Source organism: Zeugodacus cucurbitae, chromosome 6 (genome assembly GCF_028554725.1).
Source record: "Zeugodacus cucurbitae isolate PBARC_wt_2022May chromosome 6, idZeuCucr1.2, whole genome shotgun sequence".
NCBI lineage: Eukaryota > Metazoa > Arthropoda > Insecta > Diptera > Tephritidae > Zeugodacus > Zeugodacus cucurbitae.
The window spans coordinates 44,599,890-44,626,682 of NC_071671.1; the positions used below are offsets into that span (position 1 = coordinate 44,599,890).

The 26,793-nt window shown below is 34.9% G+C and overlaps 1 protein-coding gene across 6 annotated transcripts in view; it reads right to left on the minus strand.

Annotated features, from left to right (window-relative positions):
• The window catches only part of LOC105209815 (uncharacterized), a 140,356-nt gene that overhangs the window by 46,637 nt on the left and 66,926 nt on the right, over positions 1-26,793 (minus strand). For all 6 annotated transcript variants that reach the window (XR_008471859.1, XR_008471858.1, XM_054233953.1 and 3 more), the window contains one exon: positions 1,249-1,319. Coding sequence is in view for 4 of the 6 variants with exons in the window: in XM_054233953.1 (XP_054089928.1) it covers positions 1,249-1,319 (71 nt within the window). In the remaining 2 variants the exon portion in view is untranslated. The remainder of the gene's footprint in view (positions 1-1,248; positions 1,320-26,793) is intronic.

Consider the following 26,793-nt stretch of genomic DNA (forward strand, 5'->3'; position numbering starts at 1 on the left):
TGAAACAGTAAGGGACAGTAAATTCCACTATAATCAAATCTTACACAGCGTACTTAAAGCGCACGAAGGAAGAAAAAGTACTTAACTCAAATTAATCTAATTAGTTTTAACCATCTGACCCGACTAACTTTGCACCGCTTAAAGAAGAATTGATTGAGAAACTACTCTACCTCAGAAACTACTCGACCGATTTCAATGAAATTCAGTATATAGTGTTTTCTTGATAATGACTAATGACACGGATAGCGAAATCCTTTAAAACTATATCATATAAATCAATTTTTAATTCCATCTGATTCGTTCACTTTATAATATATACAACTGGAACCAATGGAGATAGCAGAATAAAAAAACACAAATACTGTATTTCAGTTGTGGCATCACTTGTGGAAAATTGTCAAAATCGAATTATAACTTTTCAAGACTCAGAAGGAATCCTTTTCTTCTAATAGTATGTTTCTGTATCAAAAATTGTTAAAATCGTGTCATAACATTCCCTAGCTCCCATATATCTAATTATAGATTTTCAAAAATAGTATAGTTTTAGATATAATGTTTCTGGTGGTGAAAAGTAATGAATTCATATACATATATACTATTTATTATGAAATTCGATATTCTATTGGACTCTATGCCGAATATATGAGGAAAAATGTGTTATCTTAGTAAAATTTCATCAATAAATTGCAAGAGTATAGAATGTTCAGATGCACTCGAACTTTTCCTTACTTGTTTTCCAATACATTTCTGGCCAAATCTTCTATGTTTCACCACAATGCGCCCCCTTACTGGGGCTAGGAATCTGAACAGACTATCTGTCAACCCAATAGGCTATCCAAAGTATAAGTATTGTTTATTTTAGAGTTCGAATACAAACTGAGTATATAGCTCAATGTGGACAGAATTATATTCTCAAAATATAATATGTTATTAGTTTTTTTGTGGACGAAAATTATTTATAAACTTTCTAAATTTTTACTCGACAATAGTAAATGAGCTTGTTTATTCAATAGTATCGTAGGTCAACGTGATTCTTCTAGAACCTATATACAGTTACTTCGTGGGAAGTGTAAATACCATAAAAATGGCGTCGTTTTTGTAGTTTATCGACATATCGATAATATTCTTTCAAAGAGACGATTTTTATTGACTTAAATACTCTAGTTCTTCCAACATTGGAGTGATTTATTGTATATATCTGTACTTGTAATAAAAATTGTAAGAAAAGGGATCTACTATATTGCTTACCTTATGCGGATATGCTAAGTGCCAAGTGGCATTAAATTTCGAACCAGAAAGTATGGAAGTACGTATTGTGCCTGGAATGATAAAAAAATAAAACAATTATTAACATGAAGTAAAATTACATATTATGATTGTTAAAACAATCATAAATAGAGGAGTATAACAGTTGATGAGTATGATAATTCCGTTTAAGTAAATAGGCGTTCTTCTTATAAAAAAATTACATCATCATCAAAATTACAGCAGTACGAAAGCAACTATCTCTTTCTTAGTAGAGATCTAACTGAAAATGGTCTTTTAAAAAATAGGAATTTCGATATTTCTTTAACAAATATCAGTCTCAGGCAGTGTATATCGCACAAGGGTGAGTCCACAGACGATCACTCAGAATTATAGTCCGCGTTGCGCTTAGCTTTATGTATCTTTATAGAACCAGCGTGATCAAAAGCATATATCCTTTTAAAAAAGTGATAGACGATATATTTTATCACACGACGACCATTTTCTTAGACAAAACCATTTTTGAATTTCTACAAGTGGTTTATAAAATTTAAATAAAACTCGAGTGCTATATAAATAAATGCCTTTTGAGTTTTATAACCTTCATAACTATCTGCAGCAATCCTATTTTGTATTGCGGGGAAATTTTGCTCACAAATACTATATCTTATCGCTTAATGAAGGCCTAAATAATTTAATAGAAAAGCTGATAATAAGATTTTAAAGCGAAAGTGTCTCAATAAAATTGCATTGAATTTAATAATTCATTAAATAATAAATAAGAAAGTACCGATTTTAACTGATTCAGTCAACTAATTGAATGATTATTTTTGAATGACAAATCCAATGCAAAATTTATGACGAATCAAAGTTTTATCGCAGCAAATTATTTTTGCTATACCTTGTTTATAATCGCAATATTATTTTATTAGTTACAATGAAATACATACAAAGTAGTCGCTACCCAACTGATAAGCGGTATTCTACCGTTTTGTCAGCTTATCAATGGATGCGTCATGTGCGTCGGATATGTTTTGATCTACTCCGTGGTTTATTAAACGTGAGATTCATGTACAAGACTACTACAATATGTGCCACCATTGTCCCCTGTTTTGATTGTTGTGGTACTTCCCCAAATAATTTAGATAACTATCGTGAACTCGTCCTCTGTTAAACGATCGGCAAGAAGATATTCCGAAGATTCAAATGAGACGTAACAGCTATCTTAGGCCGTCATAAAACTACCGATTTAAGTATTATACTTCATATTAACATCCTCATTTGGACATAATTAGAGAACGTCCCGAAAGAGATCGAGGTTCGCATAGAACTGTAATAATATGACAACTATAGAATATACATATATGAGAATGGCAAATAGAATAATAATATATATTGTATATTCTTTTTTGATGTGTTATCAGTTGGTAACGACATTTCAAATTATTTCCAACTAAATCCTGTTCAATGCAAACCAGCGTACAATGATTTCATGAGAATCGCATTAAAATCACATTTCGCATATCCTGTCTTTGATTGGACGCATTGGCATATCGATTACGCAACAAAAATACGCACAGCTGCACGTCCACATTTTACTTACATAGCTATATACGCCTGGTACATAAGTTTGAATGGTGATATGAAATAAGGCAAACATGAATTGCACGACAAGTTCATTAGAGCTGACAAAATCTGGAACGAATGCCAGTTAACAACTTCTGCATACAAATATTTTATATATGTATAAATTAGATTGAGTCGAAAAGACTATATTCACAGTAAGACAGTGAATTCACACTGAATTATTAAAAGAAAGGGGAAAAATATGTAAACAAATTGAGTCGACATTAAAATAAACTTTTGGGTAATAGAATTGAAAGAGAGTTTTCGTTGGCATTACCAAAAGAAATGATTTTTAAGTGCACCTATCGTTTACCTATTGCATTAGAAATATTTACTTGGGAGTTATGTTTAACTGACTGTTATGTTTAACCGACTTACAAATCGAGATGACTGCAGGAAATGTCAAGAGCAAGGTGAAATAGAAACAATGAAGCATCTTCTGTGTACCTGCTCTGCATTGTCAAGACAACGACTTCACTATTTGGGTTCCTCACAATATAAGAATCTGGAAGAGGTATCAAAAGTGAAGCCACAAAAATTTTTAAAATTCGCGTCAAGCGCAGGCATCCTAAAGGACGACTACTCCTCGTGAACAACGTGACGGCACTCCATCTGGTATCCAAAAGGACCTAAATTGGTCTATGTGTGGCGTATTGGCCTACCAGTATAAACTAACGTAACCTAACCTATGTTTAACTGAAGATTTATTAAATAATATAATACGTAGGATAGACTTAAGAGCTTTATAGTAGAGTCCAAGCGCTTTGTCGAATCGTCCGGGTATCTCTCTGCAGTTGCGAACATTTACCCCTTGACCTAACCTAACCTAGGATATCTTCAATAGACTTTAAAAATGAAGATACTCTTTCAAATCCAATAATACAAAACTTGAGTTCCACAAGCAATTAAATGGACTAAATTATAATTTAATATAAATTTAAGAAATCTATTTTCTATGGATCCATTAGAAACCTGTTGAAAATTGTTTTTTTTTACGACTAGCACCAAAATCCTTGAGGAAATAAGATGAAGAATTTTAAAGTAAAGTTTTAGTAATAGTTGATTAGTGATAATACCGCCAAGTGATAATACCAAGCAATATCGAAAATATAGCAGATGTGTTAATATTGAACAAAGATGTATATGCACTTATTCCCTTGGGCATTATGAGTTCAAGTTAGCGTCATCATCATCCCTTATAAATCGGCTTAACATATTTTATTTGATATTTGGGGTATGAAGCGCTTGATTACACTTTTTTGCTGATAACACCTCGCGATTGATAACTCCAATATTAATTCCGAAACATATATTTATGAAAATGACTGCTGAAGTGATATGAAATCTAAGTCAATCTAGGAAAAAGATCAAAATCAAAATTAGCTATAAATTTTTTCCGTTGGTTAATTTGTGTAATCGGTTATATAACTAGGCTGAGAGAGAGAAAATCGAGGAGAAGCAAATCGCCGTAAGCTGTTAGTATGTATGCGCCGATAATTCTATCGATACTATTTATGCATTTCACCAGCTTCATTTGCGCAGACATGCGAAGCAAAAGGTATCGCTTTCTAATTCGAAAAAAATAAAATTTTCAATTCTGAGAACGAGTATTAAGTTGGTTGAGGTCATACGATGGTATTAACTGGCATAAACTATGGGTAATCGCCGTCGACTCTTGTAAGATGAGCATGGAAAATTGAATCAATCGTTAATATGGTAGAATTATGGTCACTATAAGTATAATGATGAGTACATCATTACATTAAACTCACTACATTAAAAAATAATATATATTATAAAACGGTATATTACGTACCATTAACGCCTATAATAATACAGTTATATGTATATATACTAAATTAAGTGTATTGATGCAACACTACTCAAGTGCAACGATGTACATCAATATACTCATATAAATAAGAAGTGAACAGGTTGTACTATATCTTTATATATTATAATAAGATGCTTATATATATACATATAGTTTTTGCATCACAAGATGTATTGCAACGGTAGTTGCCTCAACTAGTAAACATATTCTCAGACTCTATATGTATATACTCTAATATGTACACTTTATGCATTACATATAGACATACATATGTATGTATGAGTATGTATGTTATATGCATATCGTCAGTTAAACGAAGTCAAGTTGGGGCCAACGAAGTTAACGCGGCCAAACATCTGCTCTTCAACATTTTTCATGTTTGATTAATCAAGCGTGTCAAGCGCACTCAAAGGCCGTTCATATGGAAATCATAGGCTGGGTGCTGCTGGTAGCCACCAACCGATGACCGTTAGTCGTTCAAGGGGCCACTGTATGTATGAAAATACCTGTGTATGTACGTATGTGTGTATATTTGTGGATACATATTTATTGTATAAGGTGCTCTACTAATATACAAGTTTCTTTATGTAACTTTACAGTAATATGGCAATATGAGATTATTTACAGTGAATAACATTGAGTGAACTGTACTTGGCGTACAACTAGTGTAATGAAGTCTCAATAACCAAAAGGTATCAAGAATGAGAGAGTTCAACAATTGCGACAATTTACGTCAAGAACGAAAGATCACTAAAATACTTTGAATTTATTTTCATCCAACACAGTTTCGAATTCAGTTCCATGTACTCTTCAATATAATCCCCATCGGTAACACGTATTCTGGTTTTCCAATTGGTCAGTCGTAGCTAATTAATCAGCATAGACCGTTGATTTGACTCCTAGAAAAATTCGTCCAACGGAGTTCATGTATCATATTGACGACAAGAGAGACGAGAGAGTCTCTTCAGGATTATTCGTACTTATTAAGTAATTAAAACAAGTGGAGCAGTCAGGTCCTCTGTATAGTTTTCTTTTTGGAAATTTTATCTCTACACCCAGCGAAATTTTCATGATTTTGTTGGAAAAATTGGTGTAAGCGTCCACAACTACTGTATTTTAAATAAACCTCATGACATTTGAATTATTTCATAAACATTTAATTTTTTAATCGGTGTACGCGGCGAGTATTATATTTAACAAGAATCGTTATCTCTGAACGAAATAATTATGCCTTTTGACTTCCATTGTTTATTTAGCTGTGACAGGTACGACATCATGTGATTTATTAATTATTATTGCATAAGTAATTTAATTTGCTAATTAATCTCATATAAATTTCAACTTTTTTCTACATTGTGAAGAATGTATCACGGAAAAGTTTTGACAGAAATTACGGCATACCACGAAGAAGGTTTGTCAAACCGGGAAATTTCAAGACGATGAATTAGGTTTAAGGATGTTGTAAGAAATTTTTTACAATTAGGGTCCAATTATGGAAAAAATAAGAGAACTGGTAGGCCTACAAAAGTAAACGAAAGGCAAAAACAAGAAAATGTGTGTGCGAAACAAATAAAACAACAAAGTTACTTGGAAATAGGTGCACGACGAGTGCAACAAATACTTAGATCCGAATTGGATAGAATTTATTATAAAAAGGCCGCCAAACCATCATTGACCAACAAATTAGCCAGGCTTCGCCGAAAAATATCGATTTTGGGATGACGAATGAAAAACCGTTGTTTTTAGTGACGAAAAGGCCCAAAGCGGCCCCAAATCAGGAATGTAAGCGACGAAATTTTTGGTGGAGGATCCCTCATAGCTTGGGCTGGGATAGCTTACAGAGGGAGGACTCCAGTTTGCTTTGTAACAACAAAAATGGAGTCGGAATACTACATTAAGCTTATTGATGAAGTTCTAATTGATTTCGGAGAGGAATTTATTGCACAAAATTTCGTTTTTAAGCAAGACAATGCTGCAGTCCATCGTTCAAAGAAAACAATTGATATCTTGCTGTCTCGAAATATAAATTTTCTCGATTGACCTGCAATTAGTCCTGACCTAAGCCCTATAGAAAACCTTTGGTCTATGTTATCAGCCAAAGTTTTCGAACAGGGATGACAATTTGATATTGTTAAATGCCATTGTGGAAAAATGGGCAACAATTGATCAAACCGTTTTTCATTATTTAATATTCTATGCCAAGACGTCTGGAAGAGGTTATTGCTAATAATGGAGGTCATACATCGTAATAAACATCTCTTTTTTATATTAAGTATTAAAAATATGATCAGTAACCAAAGTGACTTGATACTTATTTCGTTCTGTTAATTTAAATTTTGTTCAGAAAACTTATATAGTTTAATTTATTTTCAAAACATTTATAATATTATTGAATTAAAGAACATTTATTGAATTAAATATAAAAAATATAAATATCAGCAAAATTATATTTTTTTCATTCATTATTGAGCACCGCGAAGGTGGCTTTATAAATATTTCGCTGGGTTCATTTTCTCGATATACATATTTTCTTGTCAAGCAATTTTTTCTAATCCCAATTGTATAATTACATTACCAACTGATATCATCGTAATTTCGGCTAAACGCATAAACATACATATAATTATAGTGCATTCTATTAGTAGACACGAGCAGTCAATTATCTCCTTGTATTTGTATCGCAAGCAATCTAATTTCTTGCGCCTTGCGAAAGTAGTACAAATCCGACCACTAATTGTTGACCTTGCCGAGAATGCCAAATGTAATTGAAGAAAACACGACGAGCGTACAACACTACTAAATATTCGTGCAACGACAGTGAATACATGAAACAACAACAAAAATGTATCGTGGTGTGTTTTTGTTGCACCACAAATATTTGCCAGATTCAGGTGCTGTTGCTGGCTCACCTCAAACCGGTCAAGCGTTGCGGCAGTAACACACCGAAATAAAACAATAAAAAAAAGTTTATTTGCAATACAGTTTTTCAATACTCGTTCAGCAGCACTAAGTGGCTGGTGAAAATTATTTAGATTTGTGTGCCAGTTAAGCGCAGAAGAATCCAAGAGATTGCCATCGGAATAATTTGCCAGCCATTGGTTTAGAATAGCTTTTTCTCTAGAAAAAGCAAACAGGTGGTTCGTGAAGTTGGCTGCAAAGGAGCTGGCTTCATTGGGATGTGGAGAAATGCATGTGTGAACGTATGCATATGGTAATACATACATATTCAACTGAACGTGTGCAAACATTGAGTTTAATAATGGGAGGAGTAAGTAATTTATTTTTTAGTTATCACTAAGAGATTTAATATTGATTAACCTAATTTAAGAATGACTGATTGCTTAAAACTTCTTTTAATTTTTTGGCAAAATTTATTTTTTATGTTCAGCATATGTGTCGTCGAAGTCATTAAACCGATTTTAAAGCGATCTTCCAACTATTAGATACCACTTTTGTAGCATAATTGGAAACCGAAAACTTATACAGTGTCATAACTAAGCCATAAATAAAGTTATGAAAATAATATATGGATCATAGGATCGCATTTGGATGTTAGGTTTTTTGTACATAACTCGCAAACCAATAAAGCTACATATATAAACCAAACTTTCTGCAGTCATTTCTTTTAGTCATTTTCTTATACAGTCCAAAAATGAAAGAAATCGGATATTAACCACGCCCATCTCCATACGAAAGTTAGGTTGAAAATTACTAAAAGTGGGTTAACTCACTAACGTCAGATACACTAAATTTTACAGAAGAAATAGCAGAAGGAAGCTTCACTCAGACTTTTTTACAAAATGAAAAATAGGCATGGCATCGCCCACTTATGGGTCAAAAACCATAACTTAGGAACTACTCGACATATTTCAATGAAAATTGGTATATAATATTTTCTTGACACCCTGACAACATGGTTAAAAAATGAGCGAAATCGGTTCACAACCACGACTACTTTCCTTATAATTCAATTTTGAATTCCATCTGAATCCTTCACTTTATAATATATACATTAGGAACCATATACCTAATTATAGGTTTTTCAAAAATTCGTTGGGCTTTATTCCGCATATATGTATTGGTTAATATGTGATAAACCTTAGCAAAATTAAGTGAGCGTATAGTATTGGATATAGTGTACCTTGCTGGTGAATTTGTATGAAATCGGCACAAGAAGTACCTCAGCCCATATCTATATATGGCGATTTTCGTAATTCTATTAAACTTTATGCCGAATTTATGATAATTTTGTGTGTTATCTTCATAAAATATTTTCAATTTATTGTAAGAGTATAAAATGTTCGGTTACACCCGAACTTAGCTTTTCCTTAGAACTTTATGGGGTTAAGAGGTCACGAAAAAGTTACTGAGACAAGCTCCGATGAATGTGTTGAATGCGAAAGCAAATCGAAGCAATGTCCACTAATCACTGTGCATACCAACATCGGCAAGGATGGATATAAGGAGTACCGAATTTAGTAGTTCCTTAGACCAAGTAGTTTTTCTCATTTAGAATAGGACCTTCCCGGACAATGGAGCTTCATATAATGATTTTTATTACTTTAATAAGCCTTGACATTAAAAAAGTTCGACTAAGTTAAAACAGATTTATGTCTGGAATATAAATTTGTAGAAATCGGTGATTGTTTGAACTTTTTGCGAACAAATATTGAACAGCTGAACAAACAATATGCGCATCAATTTTTAAAGTTTCAAGTTTTAATTTAATAAAAATTATTTAAACTGACCTATACAATATTGACAGTACACAAAATAGCCTTAAGTATTATGAAAATATCTTCAAATATGAAAATATATTTTTAGAAGGGTAGCCAGCTTCATAAAGTAAATTATATATGTTTGATTTTTCATTACGGAGGCTATTTATGTGGTGGGTCTCAAACATTTCCTTCATATAAGGTCCTGTTGAGCGTATTGTATGAAAGACTGAAACCCACCGTCAACGAACTGATTGGACCTTATCAGTGGGGCCGTAGCCTGAAAAATTCACCATGGACCAGATATTCATCATGCACCACATCTTGGAGAACATCCGAGAGAAAGGACACACCACATTTTATTCGATTTTAAAGCTGCCTTCCATAGTACGAAAAGGAACAGCCTCTATGCCGACAAGTCCCTCATCATTCCCATCCTGTTTTATGGTGCAGAGCGTGTTCGATGTCGACATCCGAAGTTATCGAGAGATTGTTTTAGCGAAAGAAATGTGATCTTTTGAACGTTGGCAACGGCGAATACCGCAGATGATGGAACGATGAGCTTTACGAGTTAAGCGATGACATAGACATAATTCATCGAATAAAAACACAGCGGTTACGCTGGCTAGGTCATATTGCTCGAATGGACGAAAGCGCTCCAGCTTTGAAAGTGTTCGATACCGTACCCGCTGGAGGAAGCCGCGGAAGAGGACGACCTCCACTCCGTTGGAAGGACTAAGTGGAAAGCGACCTGGTTTCACTTGGTATTTCCAGTTGGCGCCAAATAGCACGAAGGAAGAATAAATGGCGCACTCTGGTGCATTCAACTACATGACTACGGATTTGTGAGCATTCAAAGAGTACGGACGTGTTTTAATGCGCTCCGTGATTTAATTGAATTATTAAAAGCAAATAAAATTAAATAACAAAACAACTACAAGTTCTGTGGAAAATCAAAAGCTAAACATAAAAACAAAACAAAAATAATACTAAAACAAAAAAGTTTACAAACAATAAAAATAAATAATAATAAAATTAAAGTGAGCAAAACAAACAAAGAAAAACAAACATGAGCGCTGCGCAGCCTCAACAGCAAGGTCGTAGGCATTCTCTGAATGCTTACTTCAGCTTTGTTGAGCCTACACAATCTGCTCCAACAAAAAAACAATCCAACGGTGAAAAAGATGAGTCATCGAAGCGCTCTGCCGATCAGCAGAAGGGATCAACAGAAGCAGAACAAAACAGCAAGTGCACAACAACAATACAGCAGACAATAGCAAGCAAGCAGGTACCAGCAAACGAGCGGACACCAAAGGGAAAAACAATGCAAGGTGAGCATGTACCAAAAAGAAAAACACCATCTGTACAGATTGGTATTGACCGCTATGCCAATATTAAAAGGAAATCAAGTCCTTTAAAGTCAGCGGTCAATTCCAAAAAATTCCAACCAGCCACGCTTGATACAAATAAGCCAGGAACTCTAAATGGCAACAGATTTGCCATACTAAGCAATGGATCGAACGACGATGCGAAGGGTACCACCACAGTCGTGAATGCCAAGCCGCCGCCAATATATTTGCGAGAGCGTAGCTCTAATGTACTTGTTGCGAAACTAAGTGAAATTGTAGGTACTAACAATTTTCATATAGTGCCTTTGAAAAAAGGCAATATAGATGAAACTAAAATACAGTCCTACACTGAGAAAAGTTTTATGGATATAGTGAAATTTTTGTCAAATAACAATAAAAACTATTATTCTTATCAACTGAAGAGCTCGAAAGGCCTAGTTGTTGTTGTAAAAGGCATAGAGTCTTCGGTAGAGTCTAATGATGTCAAAGAAGCCCTTGAAGAATGCGGCTTTGAAATTAAAAATGTAGTAAATATTTTCAATAGAAATAAGGTACCACAACCAATGTTTAAAGTCGAATTGCTGCCAAACTCTAACCCAATTAAAAGGAATGAAACCCATCCAATATACAACTTAAAATATTTGTTACATCGTAGAATTACCGTAGAAGAACCTCATAAAAGAAATGGTCCGGTACAATGCACCAACTGCCAAGAGTATGGGCATACCAAGTCCTATTGCACTCTACGCAGTGTTTGTGTGGTATGTGGTGATTTACACCCAACATCAAAATGTACTCTTAAAAAAGAGGATACAAATAAAAAATGCAGTAATTGTGGAGGAAATCACACTGCTAACTACAGAGGCTGCCCTGTATATAAAGACTTAAAATCAAAATTATCGCTGGGAATTCAAGCTCGTCGTAACCAAATGATGAATATCCCTCGTAACGAAAATATAGTAGTTACAGACCAGAGTTCGAAACCTGGTAATTCTAAGAATAGTCTTATCCAAGGAAGCTATGCAAATGTGCTAAAAGGCAGCGTTGTGCAAATGCAACAACCCCAAAATCCACCTAATGGAGGTATTGAAAATATGATCCTAAACCTTACTCAATGTATGACACAATTTATGTCTAGCATACAAAACATGATCCAAGATTTAATCAAATCACAAAATCAAATGCTACAGACCTTATTATCTAAAAAATGAGTATACTAAATATTTGTTTATGGAATGCCAATGGTATAAACCAACACAAACTGGAGATAATACAATTTCTGACTGAAAAAAGCATAGATGTTATGCTGCTATCAGAAACTCATTTAACAAATAAGAACAATTTCTTTATACCGGGATATAGACTTCATGCTACAAATCATCCAGATGGAAAGGCGCACGGTGGAACAGCAGTATTGGTTAGAAATCGGTTAAGCCACCACGCTTTAGAACCGCATGCTACAGCTCAGTTACAAGCTACAACAATATCTTTGAAAAATCGGGGTGCTGACCTTAATCTAACTGCTATATATTGTCCACCTCGCTTTAAAATTACAGATTGCGAATTTAAAGACTTTTTTGGAACGCTAGGTCCAAGATTTCTAGCAGGTGGAGATTACAATGCAAAACACATGTACTGGGGCTCACGTCTTATTAATCCGAAAGGACGGCAGCTGTACTACACTATTATAAATAAGCACAATAACCTTGACATAATATCTCCTGGTAAGCCGACATACTGGCCCAGTGATAGAAACAAAATACCAGACTTAATAGATTTTGCTGTAGTCAAAAACATAGTTAGATCGCTAATAACAGTAGATACATGTACTGACTTATCTTCTGATCATTCTCCTGTACTAATAAAGTTATGCGAACAGCCCATGATAGTTGAGCCGAAAGTTTCTCTAACAACTCATAAAACTAACTGGTTGAAATATAGAAAATATATCAGTAGCCACATTAACATAGATTTAAAAATAAATACAGGAAGAGATATTGATAACAGTATAGAAGAATTTAATGATGTAGTAACTAATGCAGCTGTCTTGGCAACACCAAAAAGAAAAATTAAGGTTTTTAGAAACATGACTAATAATGAAATAGAAAAGCTTGTGAACGAAAAAAGGCGAGCTAGACGCGAATGGCAGATACATCGCTCTCCTTCTACTCAGCTTCAACTGAAATCTGCTGTACGTAAGTTAAAAAAAGCGCTTAAACGCGAGGAAGAATACAGCACTGAAAATTATATAAAGAAACTGTGTCCAAATTCTACCAAGCAAAACTCTCTTTGGAAAGCCCAAAAGTCTTTTAAGCCACCGGTAGATTCCAACATGCCTATAAGACAGTCAAATGGTAATTGGGCACGAAGTGACGAAGATAAGGCAAATTGTTTTGCAAATCACCTAGAAAAGGTATTTCAATCAAATTGCCCAAAGAACAATTTTAAGTTGCCAATCATCCACAATACCACAAACGAATCACTTGGGTCTATTAAGACTTCAACTACTGAAATTGTTAGTATCATAAAAGAGCTTAATCCAAGAAAATCGTCAGGCCACGATAATATTACTCCAAAAATGCTAATTGAGTTACCAAATATTGCTTCAACAGTGCTCTCCTTGCTCTTTAATGCAATTTTTAGTTTCGGATACTATCCTATTTCATGGAAAAAGTCGCAGATAATCATGATAGATAAACCGGGAAAAGACCTGACACAGCCGTCTTCATACAGACCAATCAGTCTTCTACCCTGTCTTTCTAAAATATTTGAAAAAGTGTTACTATCAAAGATGTCTCCTTTCCTTCATGAAAATAGGGTAATACCAACGCACCAATTCGGTTTTCGTGCACAACATGGCACTGTAGAGCAAGTAAATAGAATAACTAACGAAATTAGGAAGGCATTCGAACATAGAGAGTACTGTTCTGCTATATTTCTAGATGTGGCTCAGGCGTTTGATAAAGTGTGGCATGAAGGACTTTTGTATAAGATTAAAAAAATTTTACCTTTCCAATTGCATAAAACCTTGGAGTCCTATTTAAAAAATAGAAAATTTGCTGTAAAAGTAGGTGATTTTATATCTAATGAACGTTCAATAAGGGCTGGAGTACCACAGGGCAGTGTTTTAGGCCCAACTCTATACATCATATATACAGCTGATCTTCCAACTGCTAATAATGTTTTGACATCAACTTTTGCGGATGACACAGCTTTAGTGAGTCGTAACAAATGCCCCATTATAGCATCAAGAATATTGGCGAACCACTTAAGTTCTGTCGAAGAATGGCTAGCAAACTGGCGTATAAATGTGAATGAACAAAAGTGCAAGCACGTTACATTTTCTCTAAGACCAAAAATGTGTCCGGCAGTAAAAATAAACAATATTTTGGTGCCCCAAGCGAATGAAGTTACCTATCTTGGTATTCACCTAGATAGAAGGCTTACGTGGAGAAAACATATATCTAGTAAAATAACGTGCATGAAGATAAGAGCTGCAAATTTAAATTGGCTTTTAAATAAAAACTCTAAACTTAGCTTAGACAACAAAGTGCTTTTATACAATGCGGTTATAAAGCCGATTTGGATGTATGGCATTCAACTGTGGGGTACGACCTGTGCAACTAATATTGATATAATACAAAGGTTCCAATCGAAAATGCTTAGATCAATCACGTGCTCACCATGGTACATGCGCAATGAAAATATCCATAAAGATCTTGGTATCCCTATGGTAAAGAAAGAAGTAGAGGACAGCAGATTGAAATATATATCTAAACTCCGAGATCACCCAAACCCATTGGCTAATGCTTTAGTACATTCCTGCGATCAAACACGCCTAAAAAGAAGGGATATGCCTGCGTACTAAAGAGCAACGTTTCACCAATACAGCTCAATCACTTGGTTGAGCTTGTCTAGCTTTTAAATAGATTTAAGATTTTATAACTTGTTGTTAGGCTTAAAAACAAGCAGATTCAATAAATAAGGAAATATTGGAAAAAAAAAAAAAAAAAACTACATGAACATAGAAGGCAATATTTTCAACTAGTTATAAAACGAAATCAACAGTATTTGGAAAATAAATATTCGCCACCTATTTAAGAACTGTAAATCAATGAAAGTAATAAGATAACTTTTAATTTAATAGACTAAATATTTTTAAGTATCCATATTATTACATTAATGATATTTTATTCAAGAAAGAGTTTGGCAAATTGAATTGGAATGAAATTTGGTTCGAAGATGGGCGTAATCGGGCCACTGCCACCACAAAATGGCAATAACCGAAAACATATAAAAAGCTATAACTCAGCCATAAATTAAGCTAATGAAGTAAAATTTGGTATGAAGGATCGCACTATGAAGGGGCATATTTGGATGCAATTTTTTTGGTGAAGTGGGCGTGGCCCGCCCCCTACTAAGTTTTTTGTACATATTTCGCAAACTACTAAAGCTATGTCAAGCAAACTTTCTAGAGTCATTTCTTTTAGGTACTACCTTATACAGTCCAAAAATGGAGGCAATCGGGTTATAACCACCTCCCATACAAAGGTTATGTTGAAAACTACTAAAAATTATCTAATTCAGCGAGGAAAACCATGAATAGTTTACTTTACAATATATAAAGTTAGTACTAGTGAAGATATCGGAACAGAACTTTGCTCAAATACTGCATTTATAGTGTGACACCCCACTTCTCAAAATCGTCCAAATCGGTCCATAAGTTTTCAAGACCCTATATATCGAAAATGAGGACCTCAGTAGTTCTAATAAATTTTTTACCGAAATTATAGTTAAGTCTTTCAGATATTTTGAAGAAATTTAGAGGGAATATGTTTCTTCTAATAATGTGTGAAATCGGGTATAACTTCATCTATCTCCCATATACTTAATATTAGGGTTTTCAAACTTTCAATGGACTTTATACCATATATATGCTGAATATGTGATTCAAATTGTTTGTTATTGCCACCTAACTTAAATTCAACTAATTGATCAAATATATGCAGTGCCATAATAAAATTAATATTCGTATAAAAGGACAGGTGTTTGAGAAAAGTAAAATATTTTCGATAATTTAAAAAATTTTATTGCCACACTCTTCAAATACCTCAAACAATCATGTTGTGAGTTTTACGTATTTGCTAAATAATGGTTATATACGATATGAATAGAAAACTGTTGAATGCACACCCTTATTGCACAATATTTCTTTAACATATAATAAATACTACAAGTGTATTTTTAAAACCAAAAATGTTTACTAAATATTCACACAGGCTCAAGTGAATGAGGTAATCACCTAACAAAGTTACACATTTTATGCAAATAATTCTTATTTTTTCCAAAAACAACGAAAAAATGCGCAAATAGGTTGTCTTAATACATTCCATAATGCAAAAACACATGACTGCATAATAAATATAATGCATACAAGTGTTACAGTGAGTACCTGATATATGTATGTATGTATGAATATGTATGTCTGCTTGTATGTAAATATGTAGTATGTGCATGCCAATCTAAGTGCCCACATAATTAATGTAAAACTATTCGCATAAATTTTCAAATGCCGCACAGCAACCACAGCATAAATACCAATGTGGCGGGGCATATACATATACATACAAATGCAATGAAACACGGCTGCCATACAAATACAAGTTCCTCCAGCCAGCGTGTAGCAGCTGCCAAGTCAAGTAACGTAAATATTTACTGTAAATAGCAACAGCAGCAGTCGTGGCAACATAAAAATCGCTGCTGTAAACAACAATAACATTGCATATTCAAAGAAAAATCGAAAGGAGTGCCACTTTCCATTTAATATAGCCGTATATGACGCGCTGCTGCAAGCCACATACAGACATACGTATTTACTTGCACCTGCTGTGTGTATTTGTATGGAAGCGCGCTAAAACAAACTTGTGAAAAACAAGGCTTATATGCGAGTACTTCTTGCCACAAAAGGAAATTCATCATCTACCACATGTGCAGACCCAGGCCATAAAGCATAGCAACAAAAATGCAGACATGCATACAAACACACAATCTAACTCAATGTATGTATGTTTGTATTTCCCAGCGTGTGGAGACATCATCAAGCAATCGCCATTCATACATCCAGTTATCTCTGCTGCCTTGTTGAAGGCGAGAGTGAAGGCAAACGTCAACGTAATAAGGCTGCTTGCGGTACAGTCAATAACAACAATAGCAGCGGCAAAAACAACAACAGCAACAAGTTGCATCTCAACAACCATGAGTAGCATCACAAGCAGAGTTGTCTGTGTTTGCAATAAGTACTTTTTCGTATAATGTAATCATTAGCATCATCATTATCGACCTCGGTTAGCACACGTGCGATTATTATTATCTTGAGCAGCAGCCAGCTGCCTTCGTGTTGTTGGCTGCATTGCACAGGTGGCGCAACAAACAGATAAGTTGCAGCATTAAACGGGGCTCTGAGATTGTATTTAATTGTTTTGTAATAATAAGTAAAATTATTTGCTTTAAGGAGCTACTGGGGCGAGCTTTATCATCATTTGAATTGTTGTGAAGATGTTCTCCAGTTACAAAGTGATCAGCAAAAAGTATTAATTGATTCGACAACCGAGCCTTTGTGTTTTTACGTCTACGAGTTTTAATCATATCTAGCGATGAAGAAGCTAATGTTTAACTATGGAGGCTCATGCATGAACGTATGCTTTCTGGATTACCACGAAGTCTATAGGATCTATATAAGGCCTGACAAAGAGCTAAATCCATATGAAACTAAAGGTCTTAAGATCTGTACTTTACACTGGATATCCAGTCTTAGGGACTGTAGACCTTATTAGCGATGTAGAGTTTAATATGATGTAATATGTTTAGTATTAATGTACTACATTTATGAGATCTCAATTGTCACACACGAAGTACAGAAAACTTGTGTAAATTCAGAGCCATTCTTTCACTTGTCGCATTTTCATTCCACACTGTTTATTCAGTCTTATCAGTCTAGCTACTGTAGACCTTATTGATAAAAGTTCAACAAAAAGTTTAAGAACGATAGCTGTAGTAAATTTATCAAAAGTTGGGTCTCTATTATACAAACCATAATCCGGTAAAATTGTATAAATTCGAAGCAAATCAAATAAGTCCTCCATTCCTCTTTTCCATTTAAAATCTGGTATGAGTGGCCAAATCTCATTAAGGATAGCTCCAGGTGCATCGGTTCATACCAGTTCATTGTAAATTGATTGCTCAGAGTTTTCGAAAATCGTCGGACGAATACAATTTTCTCTAATCAAGTAATAATGTTAAAATAGTTGATACTGTTGTTGTAGTAGAATTGTAAACTATTCATAAATCATCATAAGAAATGGTGACGAGTTTACAGTTCGTGGACGATCAATAGTCGGGTCCTTCAGGTTACGTACTACAGAACCTGTGTATATTGTCACCCTACTCACCTTGTGATTACTAGCCGAAAATACCAAAAAAGGATTAATAACGAATTATAAGTTATAAGATTACAAATTCGGTTTACTTCACGGTGATAAATATATATAAATAGGTAAGTATATAAATAGTAATTTTTAAGTTTACAAATTCGGTTTACACTAGGTAAGTATATAAAATTGGAAACGAGTACGTATGAAAAATCAAAGCGTATGCAGCGACCACGGACGGCACGGTGTGTCTTCGACTGAACTCGGCGACAGACTGGTGTGTGAGCGGTCTGGCCTTGACCTAGTAAGGCAAAAAAGGGCAATCAGCGCGATCGCTCCTAATTCTTTTTGTTCCTTTTGGGGTGGTGTTCTTATGTGTGGTGTAGGCGTGGTATATTGATGTGGAAGTTAAGTGGTGATGTGATGATGTGGGGAGTGTGGTGAATGTGCCGTGTCAGTGTTGTGTGGTTGAGTGAAAATGTGGTGTGATGGTGTATTGGTGTGTTGGGTTGAGGGTGCTAAGACTCATTTAGACAGAACCAAAGGCTGTGAATACTGTGGAATTGATTGCTTGTTACTTTTTCCTTATACGTAATGAAGATATTTTTATCACGATGACCTCGAGACATGGATATTAATTCCTTTTTTTTCATAAAAATTTTTAATTTGTCTGAGGTCAACTATAGAACCTGGTGTCTTCGCTTAATTACCATAAGCAAAAATAGGCATGCTTTGCATTTCGTACCTATCATTTAAGATATGTAGGTTACGTTTTATTCTACGTTTGATTTTCAAGAAGACGATCACACTTGAACTTTTACTACTAACCCGTCTTCTTCCAAACAATTTCTACAACTGACATTTATTAAGATTTTTAAACTTATCACGAGGACGTCAATTGAAATTAAATTCTAGGATTACAGAACTGTGTTAAGAGCGAAGAGCTCACTAGATCTCTTATGATTTACCTCGCACCAGAAGAATCTTGAGACTGCGATAGTGCTAGTAGTTGACCAGAGCTCACCAAACGCACGTGAGACCCAGTCATCGATTGAGAAAATGCACGAAGACAACGGAGCTGCGACCTATTCCCATTTTACTTAGAGTGGGAATGAGGTGCCTTTCATATCAACAAAATAGAAGCTATCATCGCTCAGCGGTTGTCAGCAATGATAAATTGAAGCATATTTCTAGCAGCAAGTCATCACAATGACAACCTTCATCATATGCAGTTAATTTTCAATGGCGGAGTAACAAAAGTCCCACAATGTTGCTGTTGTTGTTGCAGATGAAGCCAGTTAGCATCAATAATGATCGACTCAACCGCGAAAGCACAGACAAACATGATGATGTCTTCTGGCTTTGAGCCAAAATGTATGGATTTATTGGAAAACTCATCGTTTTTGTTTGTGCTTTTCAGCATTTGCCACTGTTTGTAGTTTTCACTTGTTTCTCTTTCGTTTAATTTACCATAAATGGTACGAGTGTTGTTGTGTATGTCGGTTGCTCAGCCATTAGACACATGTTGCGGTCGATTGCGGTGTAACATTCGATCATTTGCTCATTCATTCAATCAGTGAATTAGTCAGTCAGTCGGTTGGGCAGAGTGCCAGTCATTGAGTCAACGGCGTAAACCACAATTCGAAACGCGCTAAATGCTCAACACACGTGTGCGTGTAATTATAAATGCTTACACATTAGCCGCTTGTAAGTACCACTGGAACACTCGAACCAACTTCGTTTGGCACGAAGCTCTGCGCATGCTTGCATGCAAGTTGTTGTGAACATTTGTTTGTATGTATGTTTGTAGGTCAGCAACATCGATGCTATCGCCAAGTATTCGCCGGTGGTCGGTCGACTACCAAGTCAGCTGCCTACTGCGCCATCACAGAGATAATGAGCCAGCCACTTTTCCTTTCGACACGAGGACACAAGCTTTAATATTTTAATTGGAAATCTCCGTGGATTGGCACAGTTATTGTATTAATTGCTGAATGAATTTGAAAATAATTTTTGGAAAATTATAAAATTTTGATCACAGATTAAAAATTATTAAAAAATTTCCTCACAGTGATAGCCATTGAGAAAATGGAATTTTTCTGACGAAATGAGTTAGGTTGGATGTTAAAAAACCCACTGGCCGCAACCAGTCCTCATTAGATTTTGTATTCCAAGTGAGACCCAGACATTCAATAACTCGGCAGGTTGGCTGGGTTCCAATTACTTTTAGATTGATATACTGGTGACCGTGAATGATAACCGAAGCAGTTCTCCAGCTAAAAGCTCAGAATCCTTACATTTCACCATCCCCACGCTTTATCCGTATCCTATCAATTCCATCTCAGAAAACCAAGGGGATGATGACATCTACAATATAGCTCAATACAATAGACTTTGCTAAAAGAAGAAGTCTTTTGATTTGTCCACCATCCACACTAGCCCACAGTAATTTTGTAATACGCGCTATATTGGGAATGTTCCAACGTCTGAGGTACCCGTTCGCCCGGAAAACCAATATACAGAGATAGAAAGGAGTAATCGCCAAAAATTCAGAAAAATCGAGACTCAATAATGAAATAGCAGGTCAGTTTTTGCAACGAATCATTGAAAAAAGTAATACCTAAGAAAAAATTTTAAAAGGGAGTAGTTGTCATCCAAGTTAATACTTCATAAGTCATGCTTCTTCGCTCAAGTTAATACATCTTAGTAAATAACTAAGTTGTCCAAGACGGCGAATTGAATGAATCCCTAAGTAGTATAAAGGGTCAGGTCAGTGATAACTGAAAACGCATGTGTTTATGAGTCCTTTTTAAGATATTTTGAGACGTCAGCGATACTCTTAAGAGTAAAATACATATATGTTAAAATTACGTTGTATAGGGCCCCAGTTATGTAACTGGTATAAGTGTCATTTAATGATATACACGAAACATAAACACATTTGACCACAGCACACAGCTCCCAAAAGATTTTATTTCCTTTTAATATAATGTTTTTTCGATTAATGTTTTTTACCTCTACACTTCTGTATGCGTCTGTGCACCTGTGCATGGTGATATGATCGAAAGCTCAATGCCAGACAACATAACTCGTCCGTCGTCAATGCCAAGCGATAATAACGTTAATAACTGTAATAATGATATTCGTTGGAAAATCGATTAATAATGAAAAAAAAACAATTGAGCATCCCACCAGCATTGCATTCCATTGTGTGCGTGAAACAACGAGAAATAAGTCGTTGAACTGGATTTATGTGGGTTACATTGCCATGCTACTTTGCCGGCCAGCATAATTTGTACACTCACCTACTCATGTTTGCACAGTGGTCTTGAGCACCGGCTGATTTTGCAAATTGTGTTATTTCATATACTTTTAAGAGGGCGGAAATTTTTAATATACAAAGCCAACAGTTGATAACTGCAAAACTGCGACGGTTATATAACAAGAAAAGCTCAATATAGTTTTATTATCAGAGGGCCACTCTTAGATCTTGATTCCCAAATACTCGAGACTCTACAATGTTTCACTGGTTTTACTGATACCGATCATTGAGCAAATAATATATATCTATCGGAATATCTATTTATATATGTATATATAATATATTTGTCGAATAAAATGGCAATAGTCCGAGAGAACTATGGACGCATATACTCAAATATTAGAAGATAGTAAAAATAATACCAATAAAGGTATATTTGGTTTCGTTCATGTAGAAGATTTTTTATCGATTGTATAGAAAGGTGCAGCTTCCTATCGCAATCACCGCTGGTAGGACGTGATTTGAAATCGAAATAATGAGGATATATAAAAATACAGAATATACTTTTCTACGAAAGATCGCACTCGAACTGAGGATGTCAATTCTCGGAGGAGGTTAAGGACTGCAGCACCAATCAATACTAAACATATTTACAGATATGAATGTGTAATGTAATAAATTGTCTAAAGCATGGAACAAACTGAAATAATTCATTACCCTATCTTTTCAGAAACACTGTTTTTCTCTAGCAAGTTCAAAAGTGTTTTGCTGTGGTTTTTCAGTTTCAGAAGATGATTTTGAAATCTTACTACAACTTCAAGGAATATTTTCCAAAAAACATTTTAACCTCTTAATGCTTATCAATGCATTCAATATTTTTTTCGAAGAACTGCCAAGAAGTTATTTAGTCAGAAAGATCAAATGTTGAATTTATATATCCAAATATTTTTCAGTTTTTACATAAAGAAATAATTTATAAAACGATAGCGGCTAGAATTTATTAGCAAGAAATATTTGTGGGCAACAACAAATCGCATGCAATTGCAACTGAACAATGTCATTGAAATAATATGTCTTCAATCAAGTGGTGATAAATATCTGCATAACAAATGTCAAGTACTAGCGGTGAGCAATTGTAACCTGAGTAGAGCATTTAAAGAGCGGTTAAGTGCGAGGTATGCCCATACATATCATATGTACATATGTATATATGTATGTACATGCATGCTTATTTATTTTGTGGGGCGGACAATATGACAGCAAAGCGTTGTTGTTGTCATATCGGTCGGTATGGTATGGTGTTTTCTATGCCTTTGTACAATATTTTGCACACTTTTGCATGAGAGCATATATATTAGTAGATATGTATGTATATACTTGCATACATATACATATATATATATTTATATGCACATTTGTATGTCTTTCATAACCATTGAACTGTGCGGTGTGCACGTTATGTGCAGAAAATGAAATTAAAAGTTAAGCAAAAAGACATGTAACATTTACTTTGGTATGCAGCTAATGTGCGCACATACAAATATAACAACAAACACACCATAGTATATGTACATATATATGCATAAGTGAAGGCACTTGACCGAACAGCGAACTAACACGATTTGTCTAATTGCAATTGAGCGAGCGCAAATGCGCGTCAATCATCCTTAAATAACATACAAATGCTAAAGCAAGTATGCAAGTGTGTATGTGTCTGTGTGGGTTGCATACATACATACATACAAATATGTGCAAAATAAAAGTAAAAATCGCAAACGAAAAATTCCATCGCGGATATGAAGCAGCAAATTGTGAATTAAAATTCTGCAAGTCAATTCAAGAGGTGAAGTGAAGCCAGAGTCACAGCCATGGACATGGCAAATTCACATTCATATACATACAGACATGCAACTGTACTCGTATAAGCTCGACTGCTGTCCAAATCACCACAAGCCGCTGAGTTTGTGGCTGGCTGCTCGCTGCTTTTGGGGCGTATTGCCGCAAATGAATGCGCAAAATTTATTACGTTATTGCAAAAATATTTGTTAGAAAAAATCGCATGGCAATAATATACAGCATTGGCAGCTGGTTAGTTGTGGCGGAGGTGTAACAACATGCGACGTGTGCATAGATTTGTATACGAGTATGTGTGCTACATATATTATTTGCATGCAAGCAATAAAGCATTAAATACCAGACCAATTTGGTGATAATAAAAATTCGGAATTTATAATTAAAAGTTTTTTCGGGATCCCGAAATTTTTTAGGGGCTAACTTATGAATATGATTTTTAATGGAGGAAACAAAATATATAGTTATTTACGTATGTTATCAAATGAAATACTCGGCCAATTTGGTGATAATAAAAATTCGGGATTTATAATTAAAAGTTTTTTCGGGACACCGAAATTTGTTCGTGACTAACATTTGAATATGATTGTAAATAAAAACAAGTAAGGAAAGGCTAAGTTCGGATAAATAAAAATATATTCACATATTAACCGATTTATAAGCTATTAAGCTCATCGTAATTTTGAAAATCCTATAATTATAAAGGAAGTTATGACCCGATTTTAAGCTATTCTGGTACATAGACACACTTTAGAAGAAAAATATTTCCTCTGAATTAAATTAAGATAACTGAGAGATTTACCGAAATTTTCGGTGAAAAGTAACAATGGGGCACTGACTTCTTCATATTCGATATCCGGAGCATTGAAAAGTTATAGTACGCTTTCGACAATTTTTTCACAAGTGATGCCACAGATCATATACAGTATTTGCGTAAAGTTTTTTTTCGCTATCTTCATTGATTCTTTATGTATATATTATAAAGTGAAGGAATCAGATGGAATTCAAAAATAAGTTATATGGGAAGTTGTCGTGGTTGTGAACCGATTTCGTCCATTTTCCACACGTGTCAATGGTGGAAAGTTACCTCCTCAGGGTGCCGAGCAATACGTGTTCCAAGTTTCGTTAAGATATCTCAATTTTCACTCAAGTTATCCGTTGCACGGAAAGGCGGACGGACGGATGGAGGACGGACGGACAGACAGACATCCGGATTTCAACTCATCTCGTCATCCTGATCATTTTGATGTATATAACCCTATATCTAACTCGTTTAGTTTTATGACTTACAAACAACCGTTATGCGAACAAAACTATAATACTCTCTAGCAACTTTTGTTGCGAGAGTATAAAAATAAAGCATAACCTTTAAGATAGCAGTTTAGTATCGGAAAATCTGCATCAATCTTAGTTTCCCAACTATTGCAGCGCTGTTCAGTCACTAGCACTTGCGCAGTCGGCAGATCTTTCTGGCCTAAGATAAACCGCGGGAGGTCTACCGAGCTTTTCGCTCTCAGTAAAGCTTACCTCTCTTTAGTCGGAGGGGTTCTTACATGCTACCCATCGGTCCCATCGGGATCCACGCTGTAAAGTTAAAAATTTAACCTGGTGCAAGCTGTGGAAGCTGTATGGAGCTCCCGCCTTTGCGAGATCAAGAAAAAGATTTCTCGGATCTCACTTTTTCGAACAAGTTCGCGAAATAGCGAATATAGAAGTTAAAAATCTCTGTAGATTTCTACTAGCTTCAGGGTGCTTTGTCCACTCCTAATTTCAAATTTCTAGGGGGGTCCAGGCTTCACAAAGGACTGAAAAGGACTGTTTTATAGTCTACGTGTATTTCCCTTTGGGAAACGGCATTACAACCTAACCGAACGTAATCTAAGAAAAATATTGCTATACAGAAAATCAGAATTTTCAACGATTTATTATAAAAAAAATCAGAATTATTGTTCGGGATCTCAAGGTGCTAGGTTCAATAATTTAGTGAAGACAAGTATGACAATTTCATGCTTAGTAAAGAAGGAAGCCTGTAGCGCATAGTATTTCAATTGAACAGATGTATGTACATACATTTACATGAGGTACAAATATTCGTATATTATACACATAAATTTACCGCAGGCCTTCTGTTCGAATTTGTCCAACCATATGTGGATATTGCTGGCGTCGGCTTACGGAAGTCCACGTCGCTTCACAAACACTCACTCATATGTATAAGGCTTCGTGTCGACTTGCACATTGCCGCTTTTAGCCAACATATTTCTTCGCCGGTCTGAAGGGTGCCAAATTCGAATACCATTCTTTTTTATTATTTACCGAAATAAGCCTTCTTGAATTCGTTCTACCCTAACCTCACACACAGTACAAATTATCCACCAGCATTGGCACTCGCAATGAATCAGCGGATAGTTCGGCGGAATTAAAAACGTAAAAGCAACGCGCCTCTCTTCTATGGGTTGGCTGTAAAATATTTTATGGTTTATCACCTAAGCGAAATTAATATGCAGCCAAGTGCTTAAGTTTATTATTTATGGACACAGATGAACTTTATCTACGATAAATTTGCCTCTGTCAGGCATTTAAATTGTCGGCTGCTCAAACGCGGATGGTAAATTATATAATAAATCGGGTTTTTATGTATTTTTAGTATTTTGAGCTCTTGTAATTATTGGCATTTTAATCATACATATGTTCAGTTTTAGAAGAAAAAGTAAAGCGAATTGGTAGTTTGAGCTGATTAGCATATGGTATGTAGAATAGTTTGAGAATTGAATGAGAGGAAATCAGATTGAATAAGTATCCTTTTATTTCTTACATTTCTTACTTTTCATATTATCATAAAGTCTTGTAACTGATATTATTCATTATTACTGTCAGTTAAGGCTGTCATAGGCCAGGCTTAAGCGTATACACCATTAATAGTCCGAATATTTAGTTAAACTAAAAGAGCACTAGATCAGATGGAATTAACTTTAAGGGCGATTTTTAGAGAACGTACAAATGTGATTGGTAGTGTATAATAAGGTCGATAACGCCTTAAAAAAGGAAGTTGATGTCGAAATTTTAGTACATGAGGGTAATAGTAATTCCTGGACAGATTTCACTTATTTTCGCCATTAAACTACTTCGTATACAATATTTTATTTTCAGTTAATTTTGCTAAGATATCTCACATATTAACCGATGTATACGGCATAAAGTCCGCTAGCTGTTAGAAAAACATTATATTAAGTATATGGGATTTAGGGCAAAATGGCACATTATTAGAAGAAAAAAATTCCCTCTGAATTTCTATAAAATATCTGAGAGATTTACCAATATTTTCGTTACAAAATTCTCCATTGACACTGAGTTCTTCATGGTCGACATCTGAGATGCCAACAAATAATACGAACCGAATTTCTTTGATATTGGTAGTAGTTCGTGAGATATAATTTTTGACTCATAGTTTTGTAATAGTTTTCAACATATTCTTTCTATG